The sequence below is a fragment of the Sus scrofa genome, chromosome 15, assembly GCF_000003025.6.
Source record: "Sus scrofa isolate TJ Tabasco breed Duroc chromosome 15, Sscrofa11.1, whole genome shotgun sequence".
NCBI classification, from domain to species: domain Eukaryota; kingdom Metazoa; phylum Chordata; class Mammalia; order Artiodactyla; family Suidae; genus Sus; species Sus scrofa.
Window position 1 is genome coordinate 95887049 of NC_010457.5, and position 27994 is coordinate 95915042.

Here is a 27994-nt window from a genome sequence, read left to right on the forward strand (position 1 = left end):
AGAAGAAGAAGTTGGAGTAAGGAGTTACTGCTGTGGCACAGTGGGATGGATGCTGTCTCTGCGGTAGCGCCAGGACTCAGGTTTGATCCCTGGCTTGGCACAGTGGGTTAAAGGATCAGGCATTGCCACAGCTGAGTTGTATGTTGCAATCGTGCTGATTCCTGGCCCCAGGAACTCCATATGTTGTGAGGAGACCAAAAAAAGAAAAAAAAAGTAGTGGTAAAATTATCAGCCCAACCTTAATACTTGCCATTTGTTGCTAACTTAAAACAGAGTTTCCTTGTGGCACAGCAGGTTAGGCCTTATCACTGCAACTGCTCAGGTTGTTGCAGTGGCAGGAGATCAGTCCCTGGCCTGGGAACATTCGCATGCTATGGGCATGGCCAAAAAAATTGAAAAAACAGAGAGGTATAGGTGAAATGCTAAAGGAAACTTGTGGCATTTTACATCTCTAGGGAAGACTTGTTTCATATTTCATGGACTCTGGGATGGGGTAGTCGACAGCATTTCTCCTTAGATGGGAAAGGCACCCCTTCCCTGCCTGGCAGTCATCGAGCCTGTCAGAGGTGGCTTCACCTTCTCTAATTTTGCTTCCAGCACTGCACTTGCCCTCTTGGTAGCAGCTCGTGTGGGGTGATCCTTTCTTACGAGAACAGTTAATAACCACGGCAGATGTTGGGAGCCCAGTTCCGCATTTGTGCAGCTGTTTATGTGTCCAGTTGGGTTTCTTGAAAGAATTAATTTTTAGGATCTCTCACTAAGGGCTACAAGTATAATGGGATTTAGGAGGAAACATTATTTTATGGGCATTTGTGTTGGATGTTGCAACAGATATAACATGCTGGTAGAATGGCAGCTGAAGGAAGTTCTGTAGTAAACTTCCATTTATCCTGAAACCAAGCAACTCAGAAGTCCAAAATTATTAGAACTCTCTTTTGGATATTTTGTACTGGAAAATCATCCTTCGAACATTATAGAAAGTTTGGAAAATGGAGTTTAAGAAGACTTTTCTTGAGCTAACTCTAAAATGTCAGCTACAGTCATTTCTGAATATTCCTTTCCAAGTTTTCTATGTGTGTGGTTTGGAATGACTGTAACCTAGAGTTCATATATTTTCTATATTGCTGTAGGTTTTCAAATAAACTTTATAGTTGTGTATTCCACTGAGTACCATAATTTCCTGAAGCATCTTTTTTTATTGAACCATTGGGTTGCTTCCACCACTTTGCTGCTATAAATAATAATACTGTGATGAATGTTTTTGTACATATAACCTTTTCTATATCTTGGTTGATTTTCTGACAGAAGATGTTGAGAATGAAATGATGGGATCAGTGGTTGTTGTGCATGTTTTGATGTACTCCCTCTTTAATCAGGGGGGTGGGTGTAGTGATTGGATTGGAGGGGAGTGGGTTCAGTTGGAGTCTGGGGTGACACTGGGAATAGTTGACACAGACAGCTGAATAGGATGGGCTCCATTTGGGATATGGGGCCTCCAGTCAGAGAGTGAGGTTCAGCAAACCCTTGAAGCGCAGACACTAGGGCTCAGGGACAGCCAGGGCCTGAGGGTGGGACCACCAGCATCCAGGTGTGGTTGAAGCTGTGGATCTTGTGAGGCTCCCTTAGAGAGTGGAGTGAGAAGAGGGGAAGTGAGTGACAGAACTGCGGGGGACATTGTTTTGTGACAAGTAGTGGAAGGAGAAGCCACTAAGGAGAATGAGAAGTGGTGGGGGTGGGCAGTGCATAGCCAGGAAGAAATGGCCAGAGGGAAGCAAGGGGAGCAGAGAGTTTAAGGAGAGAGTGCAATGGGGACCAAACAGGTGGTGTCATTTCACTGGATGGCACATGCCAAGTGAACCGTGGGTGCCTAGGAAGGGTGGCAACTGTCAGAGGTGGGCTGTGTCAGAAAACCTGAACTGGAGGAAGAGGGAAGTTGGCGATCATACAAGTTTAAGAATGGTGTGTCAGTCTGTGTGGGCTGCCATAACAAAATGCCACACATAAGTATTGTAAGCGACAGAAATACATTTTCTCACAATTCTGCACACTGCAAGTCTAAGGTCAAGGTGTTGACATGTTTGGTGTCTCCTGAGGCCTCTCTCCTTGGCCCGCAGGTGGCCACCTCCTCATTGTGCCTCATATGGACATCCCTTGATCTGTGTTGGCTGTGTCCCTACCTCCTCTTGTGAGAACATGTTTAGGGCCCACCTTAACGGCCTCGTTTGCTTTTAATCATCTCTTTATGGGCCTTATCTCCAAATACAGTCCCACCCTGCCTGAGGTGTACTGGGGGTTAGGGGTTCAACATATGCGTTTTGGAGAGGACACATTTCAGCTCCTAACAGACCTGAGTCTAGGCCTAATGATATACTTATCCTTTCTCTTTGCTCTGTAACCTCCCCACCCAGTCCTCACCACTCACCCTCTGCTGCTTCTTATCATACTTGGTGTTTCTTGGCTTCAGTGACCCATGCTCTGGTCTCACTCCTCATCTCCTCCTGGTCCCTTTGGTGTTCAGGAGGGTTTGGTCCTTGGCTTGTTTCTTCTCCTAGAATCGAGTTCATTCATTTGTCTCCAATTTCTTCTCAACTATAACTCAATCTCTTGTAGCAAAGTATTCCTTCTCTTAGGCATAAAAGATGTGTCAGGTTAACGAGTAAATTTTCTTTGATGATAAGACTAAACAATTTTGTAATCTTGTCCTCATGGTTGCTTATTTCACAGTTAAAAAAATAAACATAGTGGGAACATTGATTTTTTTTTTTTTTTTTTTTTTTTAGGTCAGGGTTCAGTCAAAATTTATGTTTGAGTCGATCTCATATTTTACAAATTAGTTTACCCCCCATCCCCCGAGTTTGGTTTTGGATTCCTTTTTTCCCCAAGAGCCTATCTCAGTTAAAATAAGATTGAGTGGGTAGCTATCCCAGTAGTGCCTGGGGGCAGAATTATTTGGGTGGGTATGGTATTAACTGCCTTTTTTCTCCAGATGTGCTTCCTTCCTTCCTTTCTTTCTCTCGCTTTCTTTTTCTTTCTCTCCTTCCTTCCTTCCTTTCTTCCATCCATCCTTCCTTCCTTCCTTTAAAGCTATTAGAGGTAAGGTTATCCTATTTGATGCTGAGAAGGGGGTCTTTACTTGTATGGTATTGGTGAGGGAGTTGGGGTTGAATTATGAGTGTATATTATTTAAACTGTGGCTGGTTGCTTTGGGGTTTCTGGTGTATATGGGTTTACATAGTGTTTTGCTCAATACTCTATTGAAATATATCAATATGACTTTTATAGAAAAGTTCATATTTTTATTGAAAAGGATGGCTATCAGATTTCTAAAAGTATATAAATTATGGATAGGTTTACTGTTTGGCTAGCCAAAAGAGAAGCATCCAGCTTTTGCTGGGAAACCTGGAGAGGAACATTTATCTCTGTCGACAGAAGTGTATGATTTTATTATGTTGTTTGTTGGGGGGTTTTTTTTTGGGGGGGCCCGCACCCACGGCATATGGAGGTTCCTAGGCTAGGGGTCGAATTGGAGCTGTAGCTGCTGGCCTTCACCACAGCCACAGCAACCAGAAGTGTGTAATTTGAAAGTATGAAACTCAAATTTAGTTTTTAATAGTAACTTAGGTGTTTTTTCTTTCTATCTTTAAGAGGTGGGTCATTGGAATGACATGTGGCCTTGTCCTCTTGACTCTATGTCTGGTTGTGGGTTGGAAGTGTTATTTTTGTGCTTTCTTAAATGACTTATGCACTTTTGACTGTACCCTTGGGAAAGAATAAATATGGTATGATCATTGGACATAGTTTGGAAAAACCAACCAGATTTTTAACCTGGTAATGTGATAGTACTACTCATTTTTATAACTGTCTCAGCTCAGGGCTTTGGAAAACTCTCTAAGCTCTTCGTGACCTCCAGATTTACTGGAATAGTTAGTGTTCTTTTCCTTTGTGAGATACATCAACTGATGCGCATAATACAGTAAGTGCCCAAAGTTAGAGGACTACCCTGTAGTGTGTCTTGCGTTTCTTTTCCCACCAGTGGAGATATATGCTTGTCTGGACTCAATTGTGTTTATCTCCAAACCTATTTATGTCAGTGGTGCTTATTATGATGTTTAATATCATGGTTTAAAGAGCTATATGCTTGTCTGGACTCAATTGTGTTTATCTCCAAACCTATTTATGTCAGTGGTGCTTATTATGATGTTTAATATCATGGTTTAAAATATATGTGCAAAAGAATTGTTGTTTCTGTGAAAATTCCTTTGAGTGTTTTAGAATACATTTCTAAAAATGATTACAGCTAACGTCGGAGTAGCTGAGAGTACTAAATGATTTGGGGGATTGTAAAGTATTCTCACTAATATTGTTAGTCAGGATGGGTAGATTAAGTTCTGATTATGTAAAGCCTGAGAATCTTAGTGACTCCAAGCAGTAATGCACACTCACACTGAGTCGTAGGTCGGGTGGGGGTCTGCTCTGTGTTGCCCTGGCCCTCACTCAAAGGCATAGGCTGATGGAGTCGTGCCCTCTGGATCCCTGTGGCAGAGGCAAGGGCTGATATGAATGAAGCCTGCCTGGCCATATGCCTGGATTCAGCAAGGTGGGGACATATAATCTTCTCATGGAGAGGAGTACCGAACGCGTGTCAGGAGTGATGCAGTCCACCTCACATTGCCTCCCAGGTATCTTTACAGCCTCACCATTCTCCAAAGAAATTAGCCCTGGAGGAAGATGCCGTGAGGATGGTTTATAAGAGACCACTGGGTACCACAATCCATGGACATGTACTCCAAAGGCCTCAGTGCTACAGCAGAATATTGGCAAATAAATATGTATGTTTATAGAGTTTACTTAATATGTTTAGGTATGTTTCATTTATTTATGACTTCCATCTTTAACTCACTTTTTAAAAAACCCTGCCAGCCAAACTGTCAATCTTTATGCATTTCGATGAGAGAGCATCTACTTTAGTCTTAAATCCTTCTCTCTCTCGTGACTTCTGTAAAATTAGTTTCTCACCTTTTATAGATTTTGATAGATTTAGCTTTTTAGGGCCACACCTGTGGCACATGGAGGTTCCCAGGCTAGGGGGTCGAATCAGAGTTACAGCTGCTGGCCTTCACAACAGCCACAGCAAGGAGGGATCTAAGCTGCATCTGTGACCGACACCACAGCTCATGGCAATGGCAGATCCCCAACCCACTGAGCAAGGCCAGGGATCAAACCCGCATCCTCGTGGATGCTAGTTGGATTCATTTCTGCTGTGCTACAACGGGAACTCCCTTTTATGATAGATTCATCTGTTATTTCTTTTGCACTTATCCTCTTGTTTGAGTTCCATTAGTTCTACGCTAGTTATTATTCCTGAAATTCTGGATTTGTGCCCCATCTGGATTCTCTACTGCTAGCTTGTGTGAAGCATTTATACGAGTAGAAAAAGGTGTCCTTGAGGGCAACAATCCCACAGGAGCTTGATTTGATGCTCTTTCCGCATTTCCCCCCTTGACTGGCCCATTTTTAGGCAGTACACAAACTGAGCAACTGCGCAGAGCACTCCTACTCCTGCTTCTAGTCACTCTTCCAACAAAGTAAGACCCTGATCAAACCTCCTTAAAATTTTTCTTTGTCTCTATCCATGCTCAAAAATTTTTTTTCATTTTTTATTGATGTTTCATTGAAGTATAGTTAATTTACAATGTGATAATTTCTTCTGTGCAACAGAGTGATTCAGTTATACATATACACACATCCATTCTTTTCCAGATTCTTTTCCCTGTGTAGAGTTCCCTGTGCTATGTGCTATTCAGCAGGTCCCTGTTGGCCAGTTACTCCGTATTCATGCTCAGAAATGTTTGATGGCTCCCATCATCTAGAATGGCTGTCTTGGAGTTCCCATCGCGGCGCAGTGGTTAACGAATCTGACTAGGAACCATGAGGTTGCGGGTTCGATCCCTGGCCTTGCTCAGTGGGTTAAGGATCTGGCGTTGCCGTGAGCTGTGGTGTAGGTCGTAGACACAGCTCAGATCCTGTGTTGCTGTGGCTCTGGTGTAGGCTGGTGGGTACAGCTCCGATTCAACCCCTCGCCTGGGAACCTTCATATGCCGTGGGTACGGCCCTAGAAAAGACAAAAAGACAAAAAAAAAAAATAAAGTAAAATAGAGTGGCTGTCTTCAGCTTTATTTTCCATCACACTATCACTAGGGATTGTCAGTTACACTTGTTGCCCTCTGAGTGCCCTGACATCAGTACTGATGGCCACATAGACACAGGAGGCAGGCTGATTAACACTTCCCTCTCCCCTCCACCCATTCCCACCACCATCACAACCCCCAGCCCATACTCTCAGTCTCGGCTCAGCTTACCTTTCCTCCCAGCTTTGTGGTCCACCAGGGCCCTAAACCAGCTGTCTTCTGCTGCCATTCTGTCTAGTCAGTGTCTTCTGAATATGTCTTGAACTTCTTGCTTTGACATTCTTTTCTACTTAATCACATGCCACTCATCCTCAAAAGAATCCTCAAGGTCCAGTTTCATCTCTTCAGCCATTCTTCTCTGATCCTTCTAGGCCGTGACAATAACTCACCTCTACACATGACCAGTAGTCTCTATGTTCTTTTGGCGGTGAATCGTCTGCCCTCTGCGAGCACTTGTTTTATGAGTTATATTGCACTTAAGAATTTTTTTCCCCCACCTAGATTGTTAGGGACCGGGGAGTGGTTGATGTGGCTCCGTGCCTTCTTCTCCCAGTGCCTGTGCATTCAAGGTGCCCAGGTCAGAGCAGTGGGCTGAGCCTGGTTAATCATATAATTCAGTTCTGGATGGACACTGAGGCCGCTTCTTTCTGACCACAGGATATTGACCTACTTTCTCCTTCTTATCTGTTTGCAAAATATTTGTTGTACTTGGTGTGTTCTCCCTGTCACAACGAATGTTTGTCTCTCCCTTTCATATGAAAACTGAATGCTCAAGGGCTGGTTAAATCAGTGGAAACAACAATGGAGAAGAAAAGTTGGTAAGCAGTTTTAATTTCTAAACGCGGGGCCTTATAATTATGTCATTTTAAAGAGAACTCTCCTTAGTTTTTATATCTACCTATCTACCTATTTAGAGACATGATTGAGAGTAGATTGTAAGTTTTAAGTTTTTAGGCATTTTGATTTAATGATTTACAATATAATAATGTAATGTTTTGGAAACTTTCTTTTTATAAACTACTTGTAGAAGGAAATAACCTTTTCTTAATCACCCATGTACAATATAGTTCACTATTAAATATTTCTTACCGAAACGTGCCTTGGAAAAAATGTATTGTGTGGTTCTGTACATGATCAAACTGATTCACAGTTGATTTTTATATAGCTTTACAGGTTGAGTGTGTGCTATATTCAAGGAAAAAAGTGTGCGCATATGTGTGTGGGGGCATTTGTTTGTATATATCCTTATAGAAATATATGAAGTAATTGCTATATCCCATAGAACTTTTGGAAATTAGCAGAATTATTAAAATTTAATCAGTTTAAATTTGGTAAACAAATTTTAGTAAACATTTTTCACTTGTGACCTAAAAAGGATTATTACAGCATGCCTTGCAGGTTGATTTGCTGCATTGTGTGTCTTTCAGTTTTTCATAAATATTTTGGAATGTGTTTATCAAGTCCTGCTGTGGCACTGTGAGTTAATGATCCTGTGTTGTTGCTGTGGCAGCACAGGTTTGATCCCCTGACTGGTTCAATGGGTTAAGGATCCAGTGTTACTGCAGCTGTGGTATAGGGTGCAACTGTGGCTTGGATTCTATCCCTGACCTGGGAATTTCCATATGCTGAGGGTGCGGCTGAAAAAGGAAAAACAGAAGATCAGAAAAACCCCCAAACTTCCAAATTCTAATCTGCTGATTTTAATTAACTTAGGTGAAGTAACCCACTGCAATTTAGCTATTTTCTCTAAATTTTTTTTTGAAGTGACAATGTTGTTTTGCCTTTCAGTTTACATTATTGGGGTCTTTTTGGTAACATCTTAGCTATTTTTGTTTGATCAATTCTCAACTAATAAACATTTTTAAAACCTTAATATAAATGTGTAAACATCTCTCTCTTTGATTACATAGTATATCGTACTTTATTTTAGTAGCTTACTGCTTAGGGGAGCTTCTGAATTTTTAATATTCCCAAAATACTTTTTCTGAACCACGAGTACAAAGGCGTTATTAAAGATGCATTGTTGGGTGATGCATATTTTTGTTTTACTACGTAGTTTTTTTACTTTGTAATTTTTTGCTTTCACAACTAAATGAATTTGTTAAAACAGCCTGTGCCATTTTGCACCTAGTCATGTATTTGTAAACACAGAGAAAACATTCACACGTGCCTTGATGCCTTTACTGATGATGATCCTGCTGGTTTTATGCATTTCCCTTGGTGCCTTGTATGGTTAGACACTTGATACATTTTTTAAGGTCAGAATAAGGAGAACTGCTTTCCTTTACCTCTGAGTGTGTGTCATTGGAAAAGATTCTTGTGGACTGGCATTTTTGGTTTTTAACATTCTTTGTAACCAGATCCAGGATGCATTCTCACCCCAAAATGAGGAGAGTCATTCTTTCCAGAGTTGGAGCTTTTTGCTTTAGTCAGTAATGATGGAAGCTGGGACAGAATCTTAGGAGATGGTATATTGGACCCCCTTTGTGGGGAAACTGAGGCTCAGAGTTGGTAGTGTGCCCAGGCTCTCTCTCCCTGTGCTCTAGCTTCTGAGGTGAGTCTGAAGCTTGAAACTTGTGTGGTTTTTTTCTGGAGCCACTGTGATGAATTCATTCCAGCCACTGTGGTCTGTTGTAGAATGCAACGGCTGACGCTCTTGAGAGAAGTAACTTGCTTCCTTAACCCAAAGAGTGCACTAAATTCATTTCCCTCCATTGTCACTGAAAAGAGCCTGAACAATTGGGCCTTTTTTAAAGAAAGCAGTTCTGTTCATGCCTACCCCAGACTATTTTATGTGAGCGTCTTTGTTCAGCCAAATATCTTCAAACACCAATTTATAGGGACCCCGAAACTGATGGGTATAAGAAACCCCATGTGCATGGCTCCCAGGTGCAAATCTCTGTAGTTTGAAGTTTAAGGGAGCACTTTGAGTGCTTGGATGGTCTGATCAAGTATAAACAGAACAAAGAATGAATATCCAAGCCATGCAAGCAGAGGAAGGAAACAAGGACAGGAGAACTTGGGTGAGGCTATTAGCATATTAGACACAACTGGGACCCTCTGATTAACAAGCCAGTTCACTTGGAAGGAAAGTTGGGTTTCCCCAGGTGACCATATTCAATTTAATAACCCCTGGTCGTATTTGGTGTCCATGCCTCGGCCAGGAACCAGTCAGAGCTGTCAGGTGTGCCCATTGTATGCGAGCCGTTTTATGTTCACCTGGGGGTTCCAGGGTCTCAGGTTTGCCAATCTAAACACATTGGACTTCTTGGAATTTTTTTCTAATCTGCCTTGAGGGAACAAATTGAGAAGCCTATGGGTTATAATTAGCACGTGCCAGTGCAGCTGAGTTTGTGTTTCTGGCTATAACAGTGGTTTATAGTTTTTGGCTACCTTGTCCCACAGGAACTCATAGGCCTTTTCAGACGTTAGCTCATTAATTCTCCTAACATCCAGTGAGTAGGACGGCATGACCATAGGTTCCCCCTAAAGCCAGGACTGCTTGCCCTCCATTCTAGACCTTCTAGGATTTTTGGCTGGCGAGGGGGTGCCATGCTGGGGAAGGGACCAGAGGGGAAGGGCTGGGGGTGGCTTTCAGATCCAGTCTAGGGGGTGGGTGCCATTCTCTGAAGTTGCCCTGCCCTTTGGTGGTTGTTCCTGCCCTGACTCTGCAGAGCTTCCTCCGGGAAGTGACAGTGGGGACAGTGATGTTGACCGCATTCCTCCTCAGGGTACTGACCGCCACGGGAAGTCTGTTGCGGTCAGTAACAGTTCTCGAGGTTATTTGCCTGGACACCCCGGCCAGAAGGCCAGCTAGGCAGCATGGCAGAGTAGGGCGTTCTCGTCAGGATCAAAGGGAGTGTTGGCAAGGGAGGGGACTAGAGTCTGGTGAGAGCCTCTTGGGAATTGGGCTTTGCTTTCTCAAAAGAGAACATGGAGTGGATGTTGTTATCCCTGAATTTTTACTTATTTATTTGCTTTTTAGGGCTGCACCTGCGGCACATGGAAGTTCCCAGGCTAGGGGTCAAATCGGAGCTAGAGCTGCCGGCCTACACCACAGACACAGCAACACAGGATCCGAGCCGCGTCTGCGACCTACACCACAGCTTATGGCAGCACTGGATCCTTAACCCCCTGAGTGAGGCCAGGGTTTGAACCCGCATCCTCATGGTTCCTAGTTGGATTTGTTTCTGCTGTGCCACGACGGGAACTCCAATCCCTGAATTTTTAGATCATAGCAAATTCCAGAAGTGAATTTCCTGTGATTCAAAGCCTGTGTAGTTCCGTGATGGGGTAGATCAAGAGGGAATTGTCAGTCTTAGTAAACTCTTGCTTCAGAACTTCTGTAGAAAGTTACTCTTTCCAGGTAAAGCGTCTCTAAAACACCGGGGTGTTGTGAAGTTTGGTGACTCAGAACTTAGATTAAAGAGTGTGTGGTATTATAGTAAGTGGGAAAGCCCACCCTCAGACCAGTTAGGAAAGCTTCCTCCTCACCCTTGCTCTTCCAGAAACCCAGATGTGCAACACCTCCTGGTTCCATTTCTCTTTATGTTGAAAGGAGGTTGTGCCTGGGATCCTAAGGAATTCTGCTCATACACCAGAAGAGATCCTTTGTAGTTTGTAATCCAAAACCTTCTGTGTTGTCATGGCAGCCAGCTATTTTTGACTCAAAAAATCCTTCTAATTAGTCTAGATAATCGTCATTTCCACTGTTAGAAAAAACTTTTTTTTAATCCATCACTTAGTGAACTGTAACTTTATCTAGATGCTGCCTTTTAAATCCTTAATACCTGGACTGTGCCCAGGGTTGAGATTAGCCCAGCTCCTGGTTGATGACTTTGACAAGCCAGGCTTTCTATACCCAGACAGAAACAAACCTTGATATTGACGCTGGGTAGTTCCTGGCCCATCTCTGCCTATTGAGAGGTACCTTCTGGGGTGTGAACTCTTAGATACTCAGAATGTTGTATTAATTGCCTTTCCTATTCACAGAGCTTTTTGAGACTGGAGTCTGGCTTTATGGTTTACAGGCTTCCATATGCTTTTAGCTGTTTGTTTTCACTCCTATTTCAAATCTATTCCATTTTATCATTGTCTGATAATTTAATGTCCTTTATATTATTGAGTTTGATGCTTACAAAAGCCACCCTAGCAGCACTCCATTAAATATTCTTAACAAAAAGCTTTAGAGAAAGGTGAGTGAACCTCCGTAGGTAGTGGCTTTAGAAGTGGAATATAGGGGAGGAGTTCCTGTCGTGGCTCAGTGGTTGACGAATCCGACTAGGAACCATGAGGTTGCGGGTTCAATCCCTGGCCTTGCTCAGTGGGTTAAGGATCTGGCGTTGCCGTGAGCTGTGGTGTAGGTTGCAGACGCGGGTCGGATCTGGCATTCCTGTGGCATGGGCGTAGGCTGGCAGCTACAGCTCTGAATAGACCCCTAGACTGGGAACCTCCATATGCCACAGGTGCGGCCCTAGAAAAGGCAGAAAAGCCAAAAAAAAAAAAGAAAAAAGTGGCATATAAGGGAGTTCCCATTGTGACGCAGAGAGTTGTGAACCCGACTAGAGTCCAGGAGGATGCGGGTTTGATCCCTAGCCTTGCTCAGTGGTTTAAGGATCTGGTGTGGCCATGAGCTACGGGTAAGTTGCAGACACGGCTCAGGTCTGGCGTGGCTGTGGCATTGGCCGGCAGTTGCAGCTCCCATTGGAACCCTGGCCTGGGAAATTTCACATGCCACAAGTGTAGCCCTTTAAAAGAAAAAAAAAGTAAAAGTGGAATACAGAATTGGAAAACCAAAAACTGTGTGAAGTAAATGGAATGAATTGATGTGCCTTATATGAACTTCTCTACAGAAGAGTTGACTGGGATGACAACTAGCATCATCTGAGCCTTTCTGCAAATGCATTTCATGGCCCACTTTCTCATACACTCTGGGGACCCCTGCAAAGCACCCATGTGGTTCTGTGTGGCCCACCAACCCCTTCTTCTTTGAGAACCACGCTGCTTGAGTAAATTGTCCTAAAGAGTACAGTTTTCATTCCACTTGCCCTTTAGCTTCATAAATACTGAACAGGTATCTTCTTATTTTGTTTCTAACTCAAGTCTTTCATGATCTTTCATGTTCTTGGTGAACCATGTGAGGCTCTCAGTTATCCTTTGCCAGTTGTGACCTTGGCAGGAAGGGTATAGATGGTGGAAACAGCCCTGGAAGAAAGGGTGGACTCTGTCACTCACATGCATCTATTTACCTGCTCTGCACACTGGTGCCCTGTGTACCAGCCCCTCTGCCCTGCAGTGGGGCCTTGGCATGCCGGGAGCTCAGACCCTCTCTGGGGGGAGATAGGGGTGGGCAGCAAACTAACAGAAGGGCTGGAGGAGTATGGCTTGGTGAGGGCACACTGTCCATGAGGAAGGGCTGCTCACACACAATTTATTTAAAACAAGCAGCTGAGCTGAGCCTCTGGAGCAAGGGCCTGGAGCTGGAACCACTGTCAGGTTCTCAAGCAGCTTTTTTGTCTGTCCCAGGTGGTCTGTCATGTAAAGTCTCCCATTACAGACCAAGGGTAGGGACTTGGTCAGGGAGAGATGAGACTGAGGAGGAAGGCTGGAGTTGGGCTGTGGAGTCACGTGGTTTCTGATAAGGGATTTTTTTTTTTGTGGTAAATTATACATAACATTTACCCTTTTAACCTTTTTTTTTTTTTTTGGCCATGCCTGAAGCAGGTGGAAGTTCCCAGGCCAGGGATTGAGCCCCAGCCACAGCAGTGACAGTGCTGGATCCTTAACCACTGGGCCACCAGGGAACTCCCTTGCTAACCTTTTTAAGTGTACAGTTCAGTGGCATTAAGTACAGTCACATTATTGTGCAACCATGTACTCGTTAAATAGCAACTTCCCATTCCCTCCTCCCTTAGCCCTTGGCAGCCACCATCTGACTTTCTCTCCTTATGAACTTGACTGAACTACTACCTGATATAAGTGGAGTCATACAGTATTTGTCCTTTGTGACTGGCTTATTTCAGTTAGCAGAATGTCCTCAGGTTTCATCTGTGCTGTAGCATGTGTCAGAATTTGCTTTTTTCTTAAGGCTAAATAATATTCCATCGTATGTATATGTGCAGTCTTATTTTGTGAATAATGCTGCTTTGAACGTGGGTGTTTGAGTCCCTCCTTTCATACCCTAAAAGTAGAATTGCTGGGTTATATGGTGGGTGACTCTGTTTCATTTTTGGAACATCTGCTAAGGAATTTGAATATTAGCTTAAAGACCCTGAAGAGTTATAGAAGGGTTTTTGTTTTGTTTTGTTTTGGTTTTTGCTTTTTAAGGCTGCACCCTTGGCATATGGAAGGTCCTGGGCTAGTGATTGAATCAAAGCTACAGCTGCCAGCCTGCACCACAGCCACAGCAGTGCAGGATCTGAGCTGCGTCTGCAACCTGCACCACAGCTCATGGCAACGCCAGATCCTCAATCCACGAGTAAGGCCAGGGATCAAACCCACATCCTCATGGATCCTAGTCAGGTTCGTTAACCGCTGAGCCATGAAGGGAACTCCCAGTTATGGGAGGCTTTAAAGCAGGGCTTGCCTGACCAGACTGTGATTTAGAAAGGCAGAGTGTGGCCCTTGGAGGGGGGAGGGAGAGGGCTGACAGAGGCTGTGGTGGCAAGAGAGGGGGAGACCACTTAGGAGGCTGTTGCCTTCAAGGTGGGAAGTGATGAAAACTGAGCACAGGCAGTCACAGAGGGAAGAGGAGAGAAGGGATGGAAGTGGGAGTGATGAGGGTGATAGAATCAAGGAGGCAGGTGGGCTATGGGGGAAGGAAGAGACAGGAGAGGCCATGGATGAGAAACTGGATCAGTTGGGCCTTTGTGAAATTTAGGGGGAGTAAGAGGGTTTTGTTTTAAACTTACCAAAGGGGAAAGGTGGGGGTGGGGATGGATTGGGGGTTTGGGATCGGCATGTACACACTATTGTATGTGGATGGTCAACAGGTCTACCAATATTCTGCGATAGTCTATAGGGGAAAAGAATCTGAAAAAGAATGGATGCAGGTATCTATATAACTGAATCACTTTGTTGTACAGCAGAAATTATCACAATGTTGTAAATCAACCATACTTTGATAATACTTTAAAAAATGAAAGAAAAAAAAAACCCAAACAAAGAGGGTTTTATTTGGTTTTGTTTCTTTTTGTATTTTGGTGTGCGATGATAGGAAACCTAAGTTTGGGACGTGTATTGAGATGTTAGACACAACCAAGAGGTAGTGGGGATTGGTGGGCCGGCTGTTGATAATAGGGGTTGCCAATTTGGGATAGGGGAGAAGTTAAGAATAGAGGGGCAGATGGCCATGCAATTTGGCTGAATTTGAAAGTTTGGGGGATATTACTGGTGTAGCTTCACAGTGTCACAGCTCCTTTGGATCTGTTTCACATTTCTCTCTCTGTATATATGTACCAAAATTTATAAAATTAAAAATGATGGCCAGCTCATTGGTTATAAAAATCAGATTTGTAAGGATTCTAATGAATGCGTAGGGATTAAGACTAAAACATGAGGGCGTTGGATTTGGCTTAAATTATTTTTGTTCCTCTTTATCCTCTGATTTTTTTTTTTCCCCTGTAATGCACATGTATTGCTTCTAATCATTAAAAGGGTCATTTGAAATTTCAAAAGTGGACTGTTTTCTTATCTTGCCTCTCTTATTGGACCGTGAGCTTCCGAGGAGTGTATAGGGAAAAGTACCTTGATTTTCCAGGGTGCGTCCCTAGCACTTAACACTATGCCAGGGACCAGCAGGGCCCAATACTGTAAACAGTTGTTGAATTGAATGGAAAGTTAATTAGACTGCTCTCAAAAATGAGATTCCATGCTATTTTGAAAGATGTAGGAAGGAAATTCCAGTTTTTCACAGTCACTTAGCCCATTATTTAGGTACTGAACAACATCCTATAGATTTGGCCCCTCTTTTGCCTTTATTTTGCCATCAGGATTTACTGAGGTTTATTTTATTCATGAAATCTTGCTACATTAGCCTTGTTTTCTTAAGTGTGTTTCTCATGTTATTCTTAAACGCATTTAGCAATCTCTTTGGGAGCCAAATGGCTCAATTCTGTTTCCTGTCCTTTGTTGATAGTATTATGTTTTCAGAGGAATGGATCAAAGTGGCCTGAAGCCTCAGTCATTATTCTGCCTTCTGGTCGGCTGTGAGGAACCAGCCAACCAAGTATGGCAGCTGTGAGAATGTGCATTATTGAATGACTCAGTTGTCAACCTTAAATTTGCATACTTGTTTTCCTTTTGTGTTTCTCTGAATGCCTGCCATGTGCCAGAGGCTGTGTACTGTGCCTTTGGGGGAATAAAGATGAATAAGGGTGACTCTTGACACCTAGGAGCTGATTCTCCAGAAAAGGGGCTGTGATGCATACATGACCCCCCGTACAAGGAGGTTAATGAGGGGAAACCCGTCAGATGAGAACTATTACTGTGCTAAGACTCCCTTAAGGTGCTACCTCTGATGTTTGTTGCTAATGATGTTATAATAGATGTGTTTTAAATGCCCTTATTTAAATTACCAAAGTAGTAGATAATCTTCTTTCTTTAAGTTTCCCTGCAAGTAGCTTTTATGGCCTTGCTTTGGTAAGTTCCTTTAAATTTATGTATTTATTATTATTATTTTTTAAGTATATTTGATTTAGAGTGTTGTGTTAGTTTCTGGTGTACAGTAACATGATTCAGTTATACACATACGCATATATATGTACATATATGTTCTTTTTCATATTCTTTTTCATTATAGTTTATTACAGGATATTGAAAATATTCCTTGTCCTTGTTGTTTATCAGTTTTACATGTAATCGTTTGTAGCCCCAGGTTCCTTCAAATTTAAAATTTTGGTAATGACTTAATATTAATCACCTTTGATTTGCGAGTGTTCTTTCAAATTCTACAGAAAAACTGAACTTAAAAATGCACATTAATTTTCATCTGTGGCAGTCTGAGAACTTTTAATAACTTGGGGGACCATCAGAGACTGTTGTTCAGCTTAAACAATATAGTTTAAGTCACTATTAAATTAATGATTAATTTGGAATAGCTTTTCAGTGTAGCTGTTCTGATAGTAGTGTCGCTATGCACTTCAGAAGGATGTGCCATCTGGCTTAGCCGAGTCCCTGTGGGGCTGATGGCTTGGGGAATTGGTCTTGACATTCCCATTAATATGGTAGGTAGTTTGTGATTTAAAGTTGGGATTGGATAGACTACTTATTTAAATGTTAGGTTACAGATGGCGTTCTAAGATGCCACAGGATGTTTATGTTTCATTTTCTTTTGAATTTTGAGGGATTTTTGAAATGATGCTTCCAATGGTTTATTTTATTTTTGGCTGTGTGCATAGCATTCGGAAATTCCTGGGCTAGGGATGGAACCTGAGCCAAAGTAGTGACCATGCAGAGTCCCTTAACTGCTAGGACACTAGGGAATGCCAGTGCTTTTAATTTTTTTTTTCTTTTTATGGTTGCACCTGCAGCTTATTGGAAGTTCCCTGGCTAGGGATTGAATTTGAGCTGCAGCTGCCAGCCTACACCACAGCTTGTAGCAGCGCTGGATCTTTAACCCACTGAGTGAGGCCAGGGATCAAACCCGAATCCTCATGGAGACAGTGTTGGGTTCTTAAGCAGATCAGACATAATGGGAACTTGTGATATGTATATATATTTTTTGGCCATGCCTGTGGGATATGGAAGTTCCCAGGCCAGCTATTGAACCCACACCATAATAGTTACCCAAGCCACTGAAGTGACAATGCCAGATCCTTAACCTGCTTTGTGTCCTCTTCTCTGGCTTTCAGACAGGCCACTTTCACAACAAGCATGTCTTTCTTGTAGATCCTTAACAAGTAGCCAACACATACTCTGGCACTTGAGTTTTTCTCAAATTCTCTAAAGTTGCAGAAACGGGGTCCAAGTCTTGAGGCACAACAGGCCATGGTTTCACGGTCAAATAAATATCAAAGATGATCTTGCCAGTTCAAGATAGTAAGTAGGTCCTCCTGCCTCTGCCCTATGGCCTTGGCACTGCCACAACACACTCTTTAGTGTATTATTATAACACTCCACTTCCTCCTGCCAGCTTCTTTTATTGGGTAAGATGCTTTCTCTTGCAAATAATAGAAAATCCAATGCAAACAACTTAAACAGTAAGGGGAGTTAATTGGCCTCTGTGACTGAAAACTTGAGAGCTGTGGGGGCAGGCTTCAGGTGCAATTTGATCCAGAGGTTTGTGACATCATCAGGTTATTTTCTTTCCCTGCCCTCCTCCATGTATTGTCCTCCTCCTCAGACTAGCCTCCTCATGAAAGCAGTCATGGCCGCAGAAGTTCCAAGTATTACAGCTGTACTTCATGCCACCCAGAGGCAGATGGAACCTGTGTCCTAATATTCCAAGCCGAAGCCCCCAGGCTCAGTTGTATGATTGGCCTTGAATCAGTTACAGTGACTGGGAGATGGAAGCGTGTTGTTTGCCTTAGTCTAGATCACATGCTCCATTCCTGGAACATGGGGTAAAATTGACTTCCCTGGAAAGATGTGGATTCCCCTGGGGGTCTTGGAAAGCATGCAGGTGGACCTCTACATGTCAAACAGAAAGTATCCTCAGCGCTCTGCATATATATGTTCCTGTGTGAATTCTTCTGATAGTTTATGGAAACCTTGAGTTAGCAAGTGATTCTGAAATCTGTTCTATAGTCAGCATTGCTCTTTCAGAGAAAAAAAAAAAAATCACTTCTTTCCGAGGAACAAAATACATCGACTGATTGATTTCATTGAAATGTCAGATCGAACCGACCAGGCCTGGAGATGGTCACAGTAAAGGCAGTCAGTCCATTTGTGGGAAGATGGGAAGTATCTCTGTGCCATTTTCTCTGTGTCCTCTGAGAGGGAGGGTGTCACTCATTCCTACCTCAAGGCACCTAGATGCTAAAAAGTAAAAAACAAAGACAAAACAAAACAAAACGAAACGAAATGAGACAAAGCTGTGCTGGCATGATTAAGTGAACATTGGTTTACTTTATTGTTGTATTTCATGTTGTGTTTTTCAGAGTTTTTCACTCTTACCCGCTGACTGTAACTCAGCATTTGTTTTGCCCTCTTCTGCTCTTTGGATTATCCAATTGGGATAGAAGTGTAAAAATTAGAGCCCGTACTCTTGCTTGAGATTTGTATTTGAAAAGTTGGTGAAGCAGGTTTAATTACAGAGAAAGATTGGCTGCGTAATTATTGTTACCTGCAGCGCAGCTGTTGTCTTTCTGCAGCTGTTTCCATAAATAGATGCCATATCCAGGAATCTACCCCAGGGCAAAGAGTTCCCATTCAGCCTCTTGGCTTAATTTAAATTACTGGTTTGAGGTAGTTATTTTTGAAACTCTTCTCAGGTTGACTTCCCCCATAAGCCCTAAACCTTCTTCCCTCATCTGCCAAATTATATGTAATGCATCGCAGCTAGAGTGCTTTTGGCATTTCTTGAGTCTGAGAACTTGAAATTTGATTTAAATGTTAATTTACTGCGACAAAGGTTGGGCACTCATGTTCCTATCCCTATACAAGTCTTTGCATGGACTTGGCATGGGACCAGCTGTCTCCCTGGCTTCTGCAACATCTCTAGAGAATGGCAAGTGCTCTCATCTCCACCGGTTTTATTTTAAAGCAGAGTCTGGCCTAGTTCAGAGTGCATGAAAGCATTTGTGATGCTGCTATTGTTGGCTTTTAGCAATACCTAGGGCTTGTTTGTTCCAGGTGTAGCTGGCATGAAATAAAAAAAAAAAAAAAGATTTATATTAACAAAAAGTTAACTCGATTTCTGTTTTAAAAAAGATCATACTTTTTTTTTTTCCTTTTTATAGCTGCATCTGCAGCATATGGAAGTTGCTGGGTTGGTCGAATCAGAGCTCCAGCTGAGGCCTATGCCACAGCCACAGCAACACCAAATCCAAGCTGAATCTGCAACCTACACCACATCTCATGGCAATGGCGAATCCTCAATCCACTGAGTGAGGCCAGGGATTGAACCTGCATCCTCATGAACACTATGTCAGGTTCTTAACCCATTGAAGCACAATGGGAATTCCTTTTTTTAAAAAAGTTTTACGCCTGTGGCATATGGAAATTCCTAGACCAGGGACTAAATCCAAGTCATAACTGTGATGTACGCAGCAGCTTTATCAACATTGGATTCTTTAGCTGTCAGGCCTGGGGATTGAACCTGCACCTCCACAGTGACCTGAGCTGTTGCAGTTGGATTCTTAACCCACTGCGCCATGGTGGGAACTCCTATTTTTCTTATTTTGATTATTAAATACTTCCTTATTGGTTACTTTTGTTTATGAACCTTGCTATTTCTTTTTGGTATCTCTGTTTTGGCTTTTCAGTGCATACCTAAAAAAAAAAATTTTTTTTAATGGATCAGAAATAATGTGTTTGTGGATTCACAAAAATCATTAGTAATTAATAATGAATTATATAATCCTCAGCCTTTCCCAGTTCTCTATAAAATAGCCCAACTGAATGTAGTCAGAATAGGGGGACATTTGTTTATGTTGCTGAGACTTAAGCAAGAAGACTGACCTTTATGAGATACAGGATATGTGAGTAACTCCTTCATGGGAAGAATTAAATGTACTTCCCTCTCAGTATTAACAGTATGAATATATGTGAGTATTTAGTTTTAGTATATTTAGTTTTAGTATTATTTAGTTTTAGTATACTAAATTGACTTCTGCATTTTGGAAGCATTTAGAAGGAATGGCCCAGATGCATTTATTTCTACATCCTGGTGATATTAGAGAAAGCAACATAAAACATAGACGCACACTTCACACACTTTCTGTGTTCACGTGGTTGAAAGAATTTTAGTACTCTCAACAGCCATCAGATTTGAAGCCTTGGGCATTTAACATTCTGCTGTTGGGAATGCAATTTAGTGTGGGCATCGAATGCAGCCTTTGCATTGTGACTCTGTTTCCACTTGGTACACTTTCACTTTGAGTTAAAGGGAAACCAGTATTTATGGTCTATTGGTTACATGTTAATTTGACTTCGCTGTTCTAGCACCATGTCTGTTGGCATGAGCGTAAGAATATTGAGGTCACTTTTGGCAGGTTATATTGTATAGGTAACCTCTGACTTTCAAGTGGATTGTATTCTTTTCTTTATAAGTCAGTGTTGATTCCTGGAATGAAATTTCTCCCTTTAGATGTAATCTTACAAGTGGTGATTAAGTTCTTTTAACACAGAATGTGACACACTCTTAACTAATCATAAGCAAAATTCCTTGATCTCTCTGAGGTTCCTTATCTTAAAATGGAGATGATAAAACCTACCTCATGGAGTGGTGAGGATTAAATTAATTAATGCATGGAAAGTTCTTGATATAGCATCTGATATGTGGCAAGTACTCAGTAAATGTTAGCATCATTTTTAAACATTACTTCCTGGGAAAATGCATTCTGCATTTTGTCATGAAATACTGAGGGATACCATCTTGAGGCAGCAGGTTCCTGTGGGTTCAAGTCTGACATTGCCAGGCAAGGGCTGGTGGAAAGGGGTGGGTTGGGTTCTCTTGCTAAAGTTTGGCAACTTCTGGTTGGGAAGAGAGGATGCTCTAAAGAAGAAAACGGCAACCCTGGCTTCCTGGTGGCTCTTTCTGTAGATGGACTTTGCTTGGGATGTTGACTGGGAGGGAGGTTCGTTTATGGCTGTCAGTTGGCAGATGGGGGGCTTCTAACAGCTTGGCAACAATTGTAGCTCCTTCAGAGGCTTCTGAAGTAGGTCGTGGGGAGGGAGAAGGTTACAACATTGGTGAGGCAGGTGCGAGCCATTTGGAACTACCAGTGCTTCGTTTCTCCATTGGTGCTGAGAACCCATCTGAAGTCCTTCTGCTCATTCACGTTGTCCCCCTTTCTCTCTTTCCTACAGCAAGACACCATGGCCAAAATGGAGGTGAAGACGTCACTTCTGGACAATATGATTGGAGTTGGAGATATGGTTCTTTTAGAACCTCTCAATGAGGAAACTGTCATCAACAACCTCAAGAAGCGCTTTGACCATAGCGAGATATATGTGAGTGTCCATGGAAGGTCATCTGTGGGGTGTAGACTTTGTGTTTTGTGGGAGAGAGCTGGCGTCTCCTCCTCAGACTCTTCTCCCTTTTCTTCTGTTTGAGTCCAGGGCTATTTGTTTATACCCTCAGAAAGTTTTATGTTTGCTCCTTTGGCACGTGAGTAACACCCATTAGAGTCCAGTGAGTCTGCTTTCCATGTGTTGTTTGTAGAGGGCGGGCCACGTGCAGAGTGATTGTGTTGGGTGTTGGGGGTGCTCTAAAGCCAGTGGAAGACAGTTCTGCCCTCCAAGGAACATGTATTCAGGAGGAAATTAGAAACTATAGGCATCTTTTTGGATACCTTCGTAAGATAGCATTCTAACCTTTGAGAAGCTATTCATTAAAATGCAAGACAGTGAACTGTCAAAAAAGACATGAACTTTCTTGACATTTGTCGTTAGTAGAGATAGGAACAGATGACCAGATTATGAAAGTGTATTTGTACATGTATGTGTAAATGGGTCACCATGCTCCCTCAGTAGAAAATTCACAGAACACTGTAAACCAGCTGTAATGAAAAAAAAAATCATTATATAGATAAAAATCATTATATAGTTCCCATTGTGGCGCAGTGGTTAACGAATCCGACTAGAAACCATGAGGTTGCGGGTTCGGTCCCTGCCCTTGCTCAGTGGGTTAACGATCCAGCGCTGCCGTGAGCTATGGTGTAGGTTGCAGACGCGGCTCGGATCCTGCGTTGCTGTGGCTCTGGCGTAGGCTGGCGGCTACAGCTCCGATTCGACCCCTGGCCTGGGAACCTCCATATGCCGCGGGAGCGGCCCAAGAAATGGCAAAAAGACAAAAAAAAAAAAAACGAAAAAACTTAAAGAGGGAAAAAAAAGAAAAATGTATTTGGTCCCTGGAGATTTGGGAATAGCCATGTCCTTCTATACAAAAGTCTGTCATACACAAAAATGAAAACATTTAAATATGTACAATAATACAAATTTTATGTTGTAAACTTTTTTTATTATTGTCATCCTTTGATGGTTTTACTTTATTTACAAAAATTTTTAATTGAAATGTAATTGATTTACCATGTTGTGTTAGTTTCAGGCATATAGCACAGTGATTAATTTATACATATACATACATATCTGTTCTTTTTAAGATTCTTTTCTATTATAAGATATTGAGTATAGTTCTCTGTGCTGTATCATAATTCCCTTTTGGTTATCTATTTTATATATAGTGTAAAAATTCTTTTAAAGGATTTCACTGTTACTCTATCAAGTTTCTTAAATATATTTATTTTATTTTTTATTTTTATCTTTTCTTTTTGCTTTTTAGGGCCACACCTGTGGCATATGGAAGTTCCCAGCCTAGGGGTCAAATTGGAGCTGCAGCTGCTGGCCTATACCATAGCCATAGCCACGCCAGATCCGAGTCTTGTCTGCGAGCTACACCACAGCTCACAGCTCACGGCAGCGCCAGATCACAGACCCACTGAATGAGGCCAGGGATTAAAACCATATCTTCATGGATACTAGTTGGGTTCATTAACCATTGAGCCACGACAGGAACTCTAATCGGGTTTTTAACGCACTATCCGCAACAGGAACTCTCAAGTTTCTTAAATATATTTAAAACATTAATAAAAAAAAGCTTTTATATGCAGCTTTTCAGGAATTTGTATAAAGCACAGAAATTTCACGTGTTCAGGTAGAGATAAGCTAAACCAAGGAAATGGGGCATTGATTCCCTGTACCAGCAACTGAGAAGGTAATGGGTGGATTGGATGAGAGTACTTTTAATAGGTTCTCCCTTGCTTCTGAGTTCTTTTCCCTCCATTTTGTAGTGTGTCTGTGTCTAGATATGAATTAGATTATTGGGACATGCTTCATGTCAGTCTATCAATGTGGGAGCAAGTAGGAGGAAATATAAATAAATAAAAGGAGAGAGTGGTGTTCCCACTGTGGCACAGTAGGTTAAGAATCCAGCTGCAGTGGCTTGGGTCATTGTGGAGGCACGGGTTCCATCCCTGGCCTGGTACAGTGGGTTAAAGGGTCTGGTGTTGCTGTAGCTGCCACTTGGATTCAATCCCTGCCCTGGGAACCTCCATATGCCACAGGTGTGGCCATAAAATTTTAAAAAATTTAAAAAAAGGAGAGAGCATAACTACTTAGAACTTTTGTGGAGCCTAACATACATATACATATATATATATTTTTTCCCCACACTCATGGCATGCGAAAGTTCCTTGGCCAGGGATCAAACCTGCACTGCAGTTGCAGCAACACCAGATCCTTAATGTGCTGCATCACACGGGAACCTCCCTAATATATTATTTAAAATCATGTGCAAAACTATATTTTATGTCACATATAACTTTCCTTTCGTGATAGGTAGTCATGTTTCAAGGATAACTTTGGATAATTAATTTTTTAATGAAATAGTAGTCACCATCTGGGAGTTGAACTTTTCGTCTTTGTGATTTTTGATTGTTGGAGGTAGGGGGAGGCTGACAGTGACATGAGATTTTTGGAAACCACTTTGGAATATTAATCTGATAACTAGATACTAAACTAAGTTTAGAGTGGTAGTTATATAAAATGCTGATTCAGATGAAAGCTGTAAAAGCAGGTGGGAGGTGATGTTTGGTTTGGCAGTGAGGCCCTGTGTCACCTTCCCTCAGAGTATAGCAGTTCAGCTTTCAGGTGGGAAAACTCATGATTCAGCAGTTTTAATTGAAAAGTATCGTCTGATATCAAACAAAAGACAGACTTTAAACATTGGTCTCTGAGATGGAGATAGGAGGAATCAGTTATATCGTAACCAATGTTGGGTGATCATTTTTCTCTTTGGCTCTAAGAGGCACAATTCACTTTTGGATGCATTGAGAAGAGAAAGGAGAGTAGAACATTACATGCATTCAAATACCTGATTTGTTGTGCCCGCTAAAAATAAAATAATCTCTTTTTTAACAAAATGCCAAGTGTTAACATTCATGAGTCTTTAGCAGACGAAGTGTCTGGGTTTCAGCCTTACATAATTTTATTTTCTGACTATTTCAGGAATCTCTTTCTGGTATAAAATAAAAGCAGAAAATTGTTTTCTGCTTCCAGATATTCATATAATTAATATTTTCCATGGTCCTTGGAACTATCCTTTCCATGGGATGTGTGCTTTCATTTTGTAACTTTAAAAGACATCTTATTAGAGAGTTGGGCATTCTCTATTTTAGGCAAAAAAGGGAAAAAAAAAGCAATTTGTAGGGTAATGTGTATAGTATGATCCTATTTTTTTTAATGGATATTTATAGTTGGGTACCTTTGTTTGTATATCTGTATGAGCATTGAGAAAGGCACGCTAACTTTAGGCACTACAATGGGGTGGAATGGGATATGGGGACAAGAAAGAGTTAATACTCTGTATTATAGGACTTGTTAAGTCAAGCATGTATTGTTTTTGTAATTAAAAAAAAAATTACTGTATAGGCTTTCCCTGGTGGCACAGTGGGTTAAGGATCCAGTGTTGTCACTGCTGTGGCTTGGGTCACTGCTGTGGCGCAGGTTTGATCCCTGGCCCAGGAGCTTTTTGCATGCTGTGAGTGCTGCCCCCCCCCCAAAAAAAAATTACCTTACAGTAATGTTGATTACTCCACCTCTAACCCACACATTGTGGATACCACCCTTGGGAAATCTGTTTCTTGCTCTTATTCCGATAATATTCCTGCTCTGCCTTTGTTCACGGGTTGCTGCAAAATTGTTTAGCCTGATGCCAAAGGCCAAGTGTTTTACTATCTTGTATTTCACTTTGTTTCGTGATACTTTCCCAGAAAATGAAGGTGCAGTTTTTTTTTATTTTATTTTTTAAGTCCCTGTTGTAGTCTGATAGCTTTATTTTATCATGTAAAAGTATGTGATGGTCTACAGTGACCCATCATGCAAACATTTTGGACAGTCATTTCTATGTTCAGAAGCCATGGTTGATAAGGGGGCCAGAGAACCGGGAGGGTGCTTGGTTCAGACTTTAGAACTGGTTCTTCTCTTAGATGGGGCAGCATCCTGTGTGAATCAGCTCTCCATCAGGGAACCCCGTTCTTCCTTTTGCCTTCTACACCTGCCCCCCGCCACCATATCTAGAGTTAAGAAATAGTCCCTGCCTTTACAGAGTGCTCATGAATTAGCAACTCTAGAGCATTTACAATGCCTAGTGATCCTCTGGATCTCCAACCAACTGAATCTGAAAGTGGAATCCCTTGTGATCCTGTCATTACACCTGAAGCTCTGGGTAAGCCCACTTGAGTCACACATCCTCTTCAGACCACTGACTGTGGCTAGGTGACCAGAATGAGCTGAGTGGCTTAAGAAAATGATGTCTACTCCTCAGACTTGGGGAGGGTCAGCTTTTTCTAAAGTGGATGAGTTGTGTGTTAGTTGGGTTGAATACTATGCTAAATACAACCATCTGTATGATAGGAAGAAGGGGGAATAGATGCTGATGAGACCTGCTGCTGTAACCCCCTACATGTTTGGTAGGAAATTCTGTAGTGAAGTGGTTTTATTGGTGTTGGTACCACCCTAAAGGGTATTCCCCCTGAGAAACATTTATCCTTGGAGTTCCATGGTTCAAGTGTACCCAAACACACGCTCCTTAAGACTTTTCTCTTAGAGAACTCATGGCAGAGAAGAGTGAACAGGGGCCCCAGGAAGACAGCATAGTTAAGTCTATCCACTTCAGGGAAATTTTGTTGAAATCTTTGCTTCCAAAGCCATTCAGAGTTTTATTCTCTTCCATGGGTTTTGTCTTACTGTATGCTCGTTGCAACCCTTCTTTGAATAAGAAGTATTTTTAGTGTTGACACGTAGTTTTAGTTTGTTTCTAGGAATTGTCAAGTTGGGGACGTCGAGCTGTAGAGGTCTGAATTAGTCCTATTTTAAGATCTTATGTTAAAGGAATTGTAGTTGTAAGAGGACTCCTTTGAAAGTCTAGTAAAAATTTTTTCTCGATTTTTTTCGAAGTTGATATGAGCTTTAGGATCCCCATAAAAACAGGGTCCAGTACTTTAATAAAAGATACTCAAGTGCCTGCTTCAGGATTATCTGTTCTTTGCTTTGAGGTTGGTTTATACACTTGTTACGAGCCCTGAGTTGGCTCATAACCCTGTCCTTAGCCAGGCATAGTCTCTAAATCTGCGAGTTCCAGCTATTGATGTGGTCTTTGCGGGAAGGCTGTTCCTTTAGAGATGGAGGCAGATCAGGTGAAGACAGATAGAGGGACTGTTGCCCTGATGGGGTAACACACAGGGTCAGAGATTGTTTGCCTTGATTCCTCACTCTTGTCAGAGCTCGGTGCAAGCTGGGACCAGCTGCAGGACGTGCCATTGCTCCAGTGGCCTTTGTGGGGTCACTGGTGGGAAACGCTGCTGTGACATTCTTGAGCACTGGCTGCTCTTCTGTATTTCTGGCTTTTGTCAGACCTTCTTCCGGGCTCCCCACCCCATCCCCAGCCAGACTGAGTGGTGGCAGGATTTCACATGGACTTGCAGTATAGAAGATGCAGCCAGACGTGATTCTGTTTTTAGGGTGACTGGTCAGAACTGTGGTTCTGTTTAGGAACAGGAAAGCTGCAATTTAGGCACGAACAAGGCCCAGGGTAAATTGGGAAACTAAAGAACCAAGGTGTCTGTTCTCTGAGAGGAAATATTTTTGGTGCTGACAAGTGCATTTAGTTTGTTTTCTACCTGAATTGTCATGTGGGGATCATCCAGATATAGAGGTCTGAAATAGGATCTTTTAGGATGTTAGATTAAATTAATTGTAGATGTAAGAGAGACTGCTTTGAAAGTCTAGTAAATTTGCCTTAATTTTTAGGGAGTTCCTTGGTGGCCTAGCAGTTAAGGATCTGGTGTTGTCATTGATGTGTCACGGGTTTGATCCCTAGCCCCAGGAAATTCCACATGCCATAGGCATGCCCCCCCCAAAAAAAATTTCGTCTTAATTTTAGAAGTTAGTGTAGAATTAGGATCCCCATGGGAATGGGATCAAATGCTCTTATAAAAGATACTCCGACAATATATTTGGCTTGTAATATATTTGATACAATATATTTGGTTTATAATATTGTAATATAAATGAAAATAATACCAGTTAACATTTTTATATTTATTTGAAGTGTCAAAACCACTTTTCTCTTTGTGTCAAAGCCACAAGTGCACATGAACATTCCTACCATCTGGAGATAACATTTATTCCTGAGACTTTGGTATAAATGAGGTATTAGTTTTCTTTTGCTGCAGAATAGGTTGTCTAAAACTGAGTGACTTAAAATAACATACATTTATATCTGACTATGTCTGTGGGACAGGAGTTAGCTCGGGCGTAGCTTAGCCAGGTCCTCTGCTCAAGGTCTCACCAGCCTGTCATCAAGGTGTCAGCCAGGACTGCTGTCTCCCTGGAGGCTCGGCCCTTTTCCAAGCTCAGGGGTTATTGGCAGAGAGCAGGGCTGCAGTTCAAACCTCCAACCTAGTGCTATTCCTGCTACCCAGACGTTCTCCAAGTTTCTTTCTTTTTAAAAATTCCTTTAAAAAGCCTTTTTGAGGAGTTATCTGGTGGCCTATGGGTTAAGGATCTGGTGTTGTCACTGCTATGGCTTGTCAAGGCTGTGGCATGGGTTTGATCCCTGGCCCAGGAACAACTTCTTCTTTTTT

At 42.1% G+C, this 27994-nt stretch overlaps 2 protein-coding genes across 11 annotated transcripts in view; one reads left to right on the plus strand and one right to left on the minus strand.

The window, feature by feature from the left end:
- The window catches only part of LOC102166743, a 54705-nt gene extending 45046 nt beyond the window's left edge, over positions 1–9659 (minus strand). The window contains exon 1 of the mRNA XM_021074733.1: positions 9582–9659. Coding sequence (XP_020930392.1) covers positions 9582–9659 — 78 coding nt within the window. The remainder of the gene's footprint in view (positions 1–9581) is intronic.
- MYO1B (myosin IB) overlaps positions 1–27994 on the plus strand; it is a 192011-nt gene that overhangs the window by 12651 nt on the left and 151366 nt on the right. For 6 of the 10 annotated variants that reach the window (XM_021075958.1, XM_021075964.1, XM_021075961.1 and 3 more), the window contains exon 2: positions 21159–21302. In XM_021075958.1, coding sequence (XP_020931617.1) covers positions 21168–21302 — 135 coding nt within the window. In that variant the 5' untranslated portion in view covers positions 21159–21167. Of the gene's footprint in view, positions 1–6854; positions 7007–21158; positions 21303–27994 lie in introns of those variants that run through there. The other 4 variants (XM_021075957.1, XM_021075959.1, XM_021075962.1 and 1 more) reach the window with 2 other exon arrangements.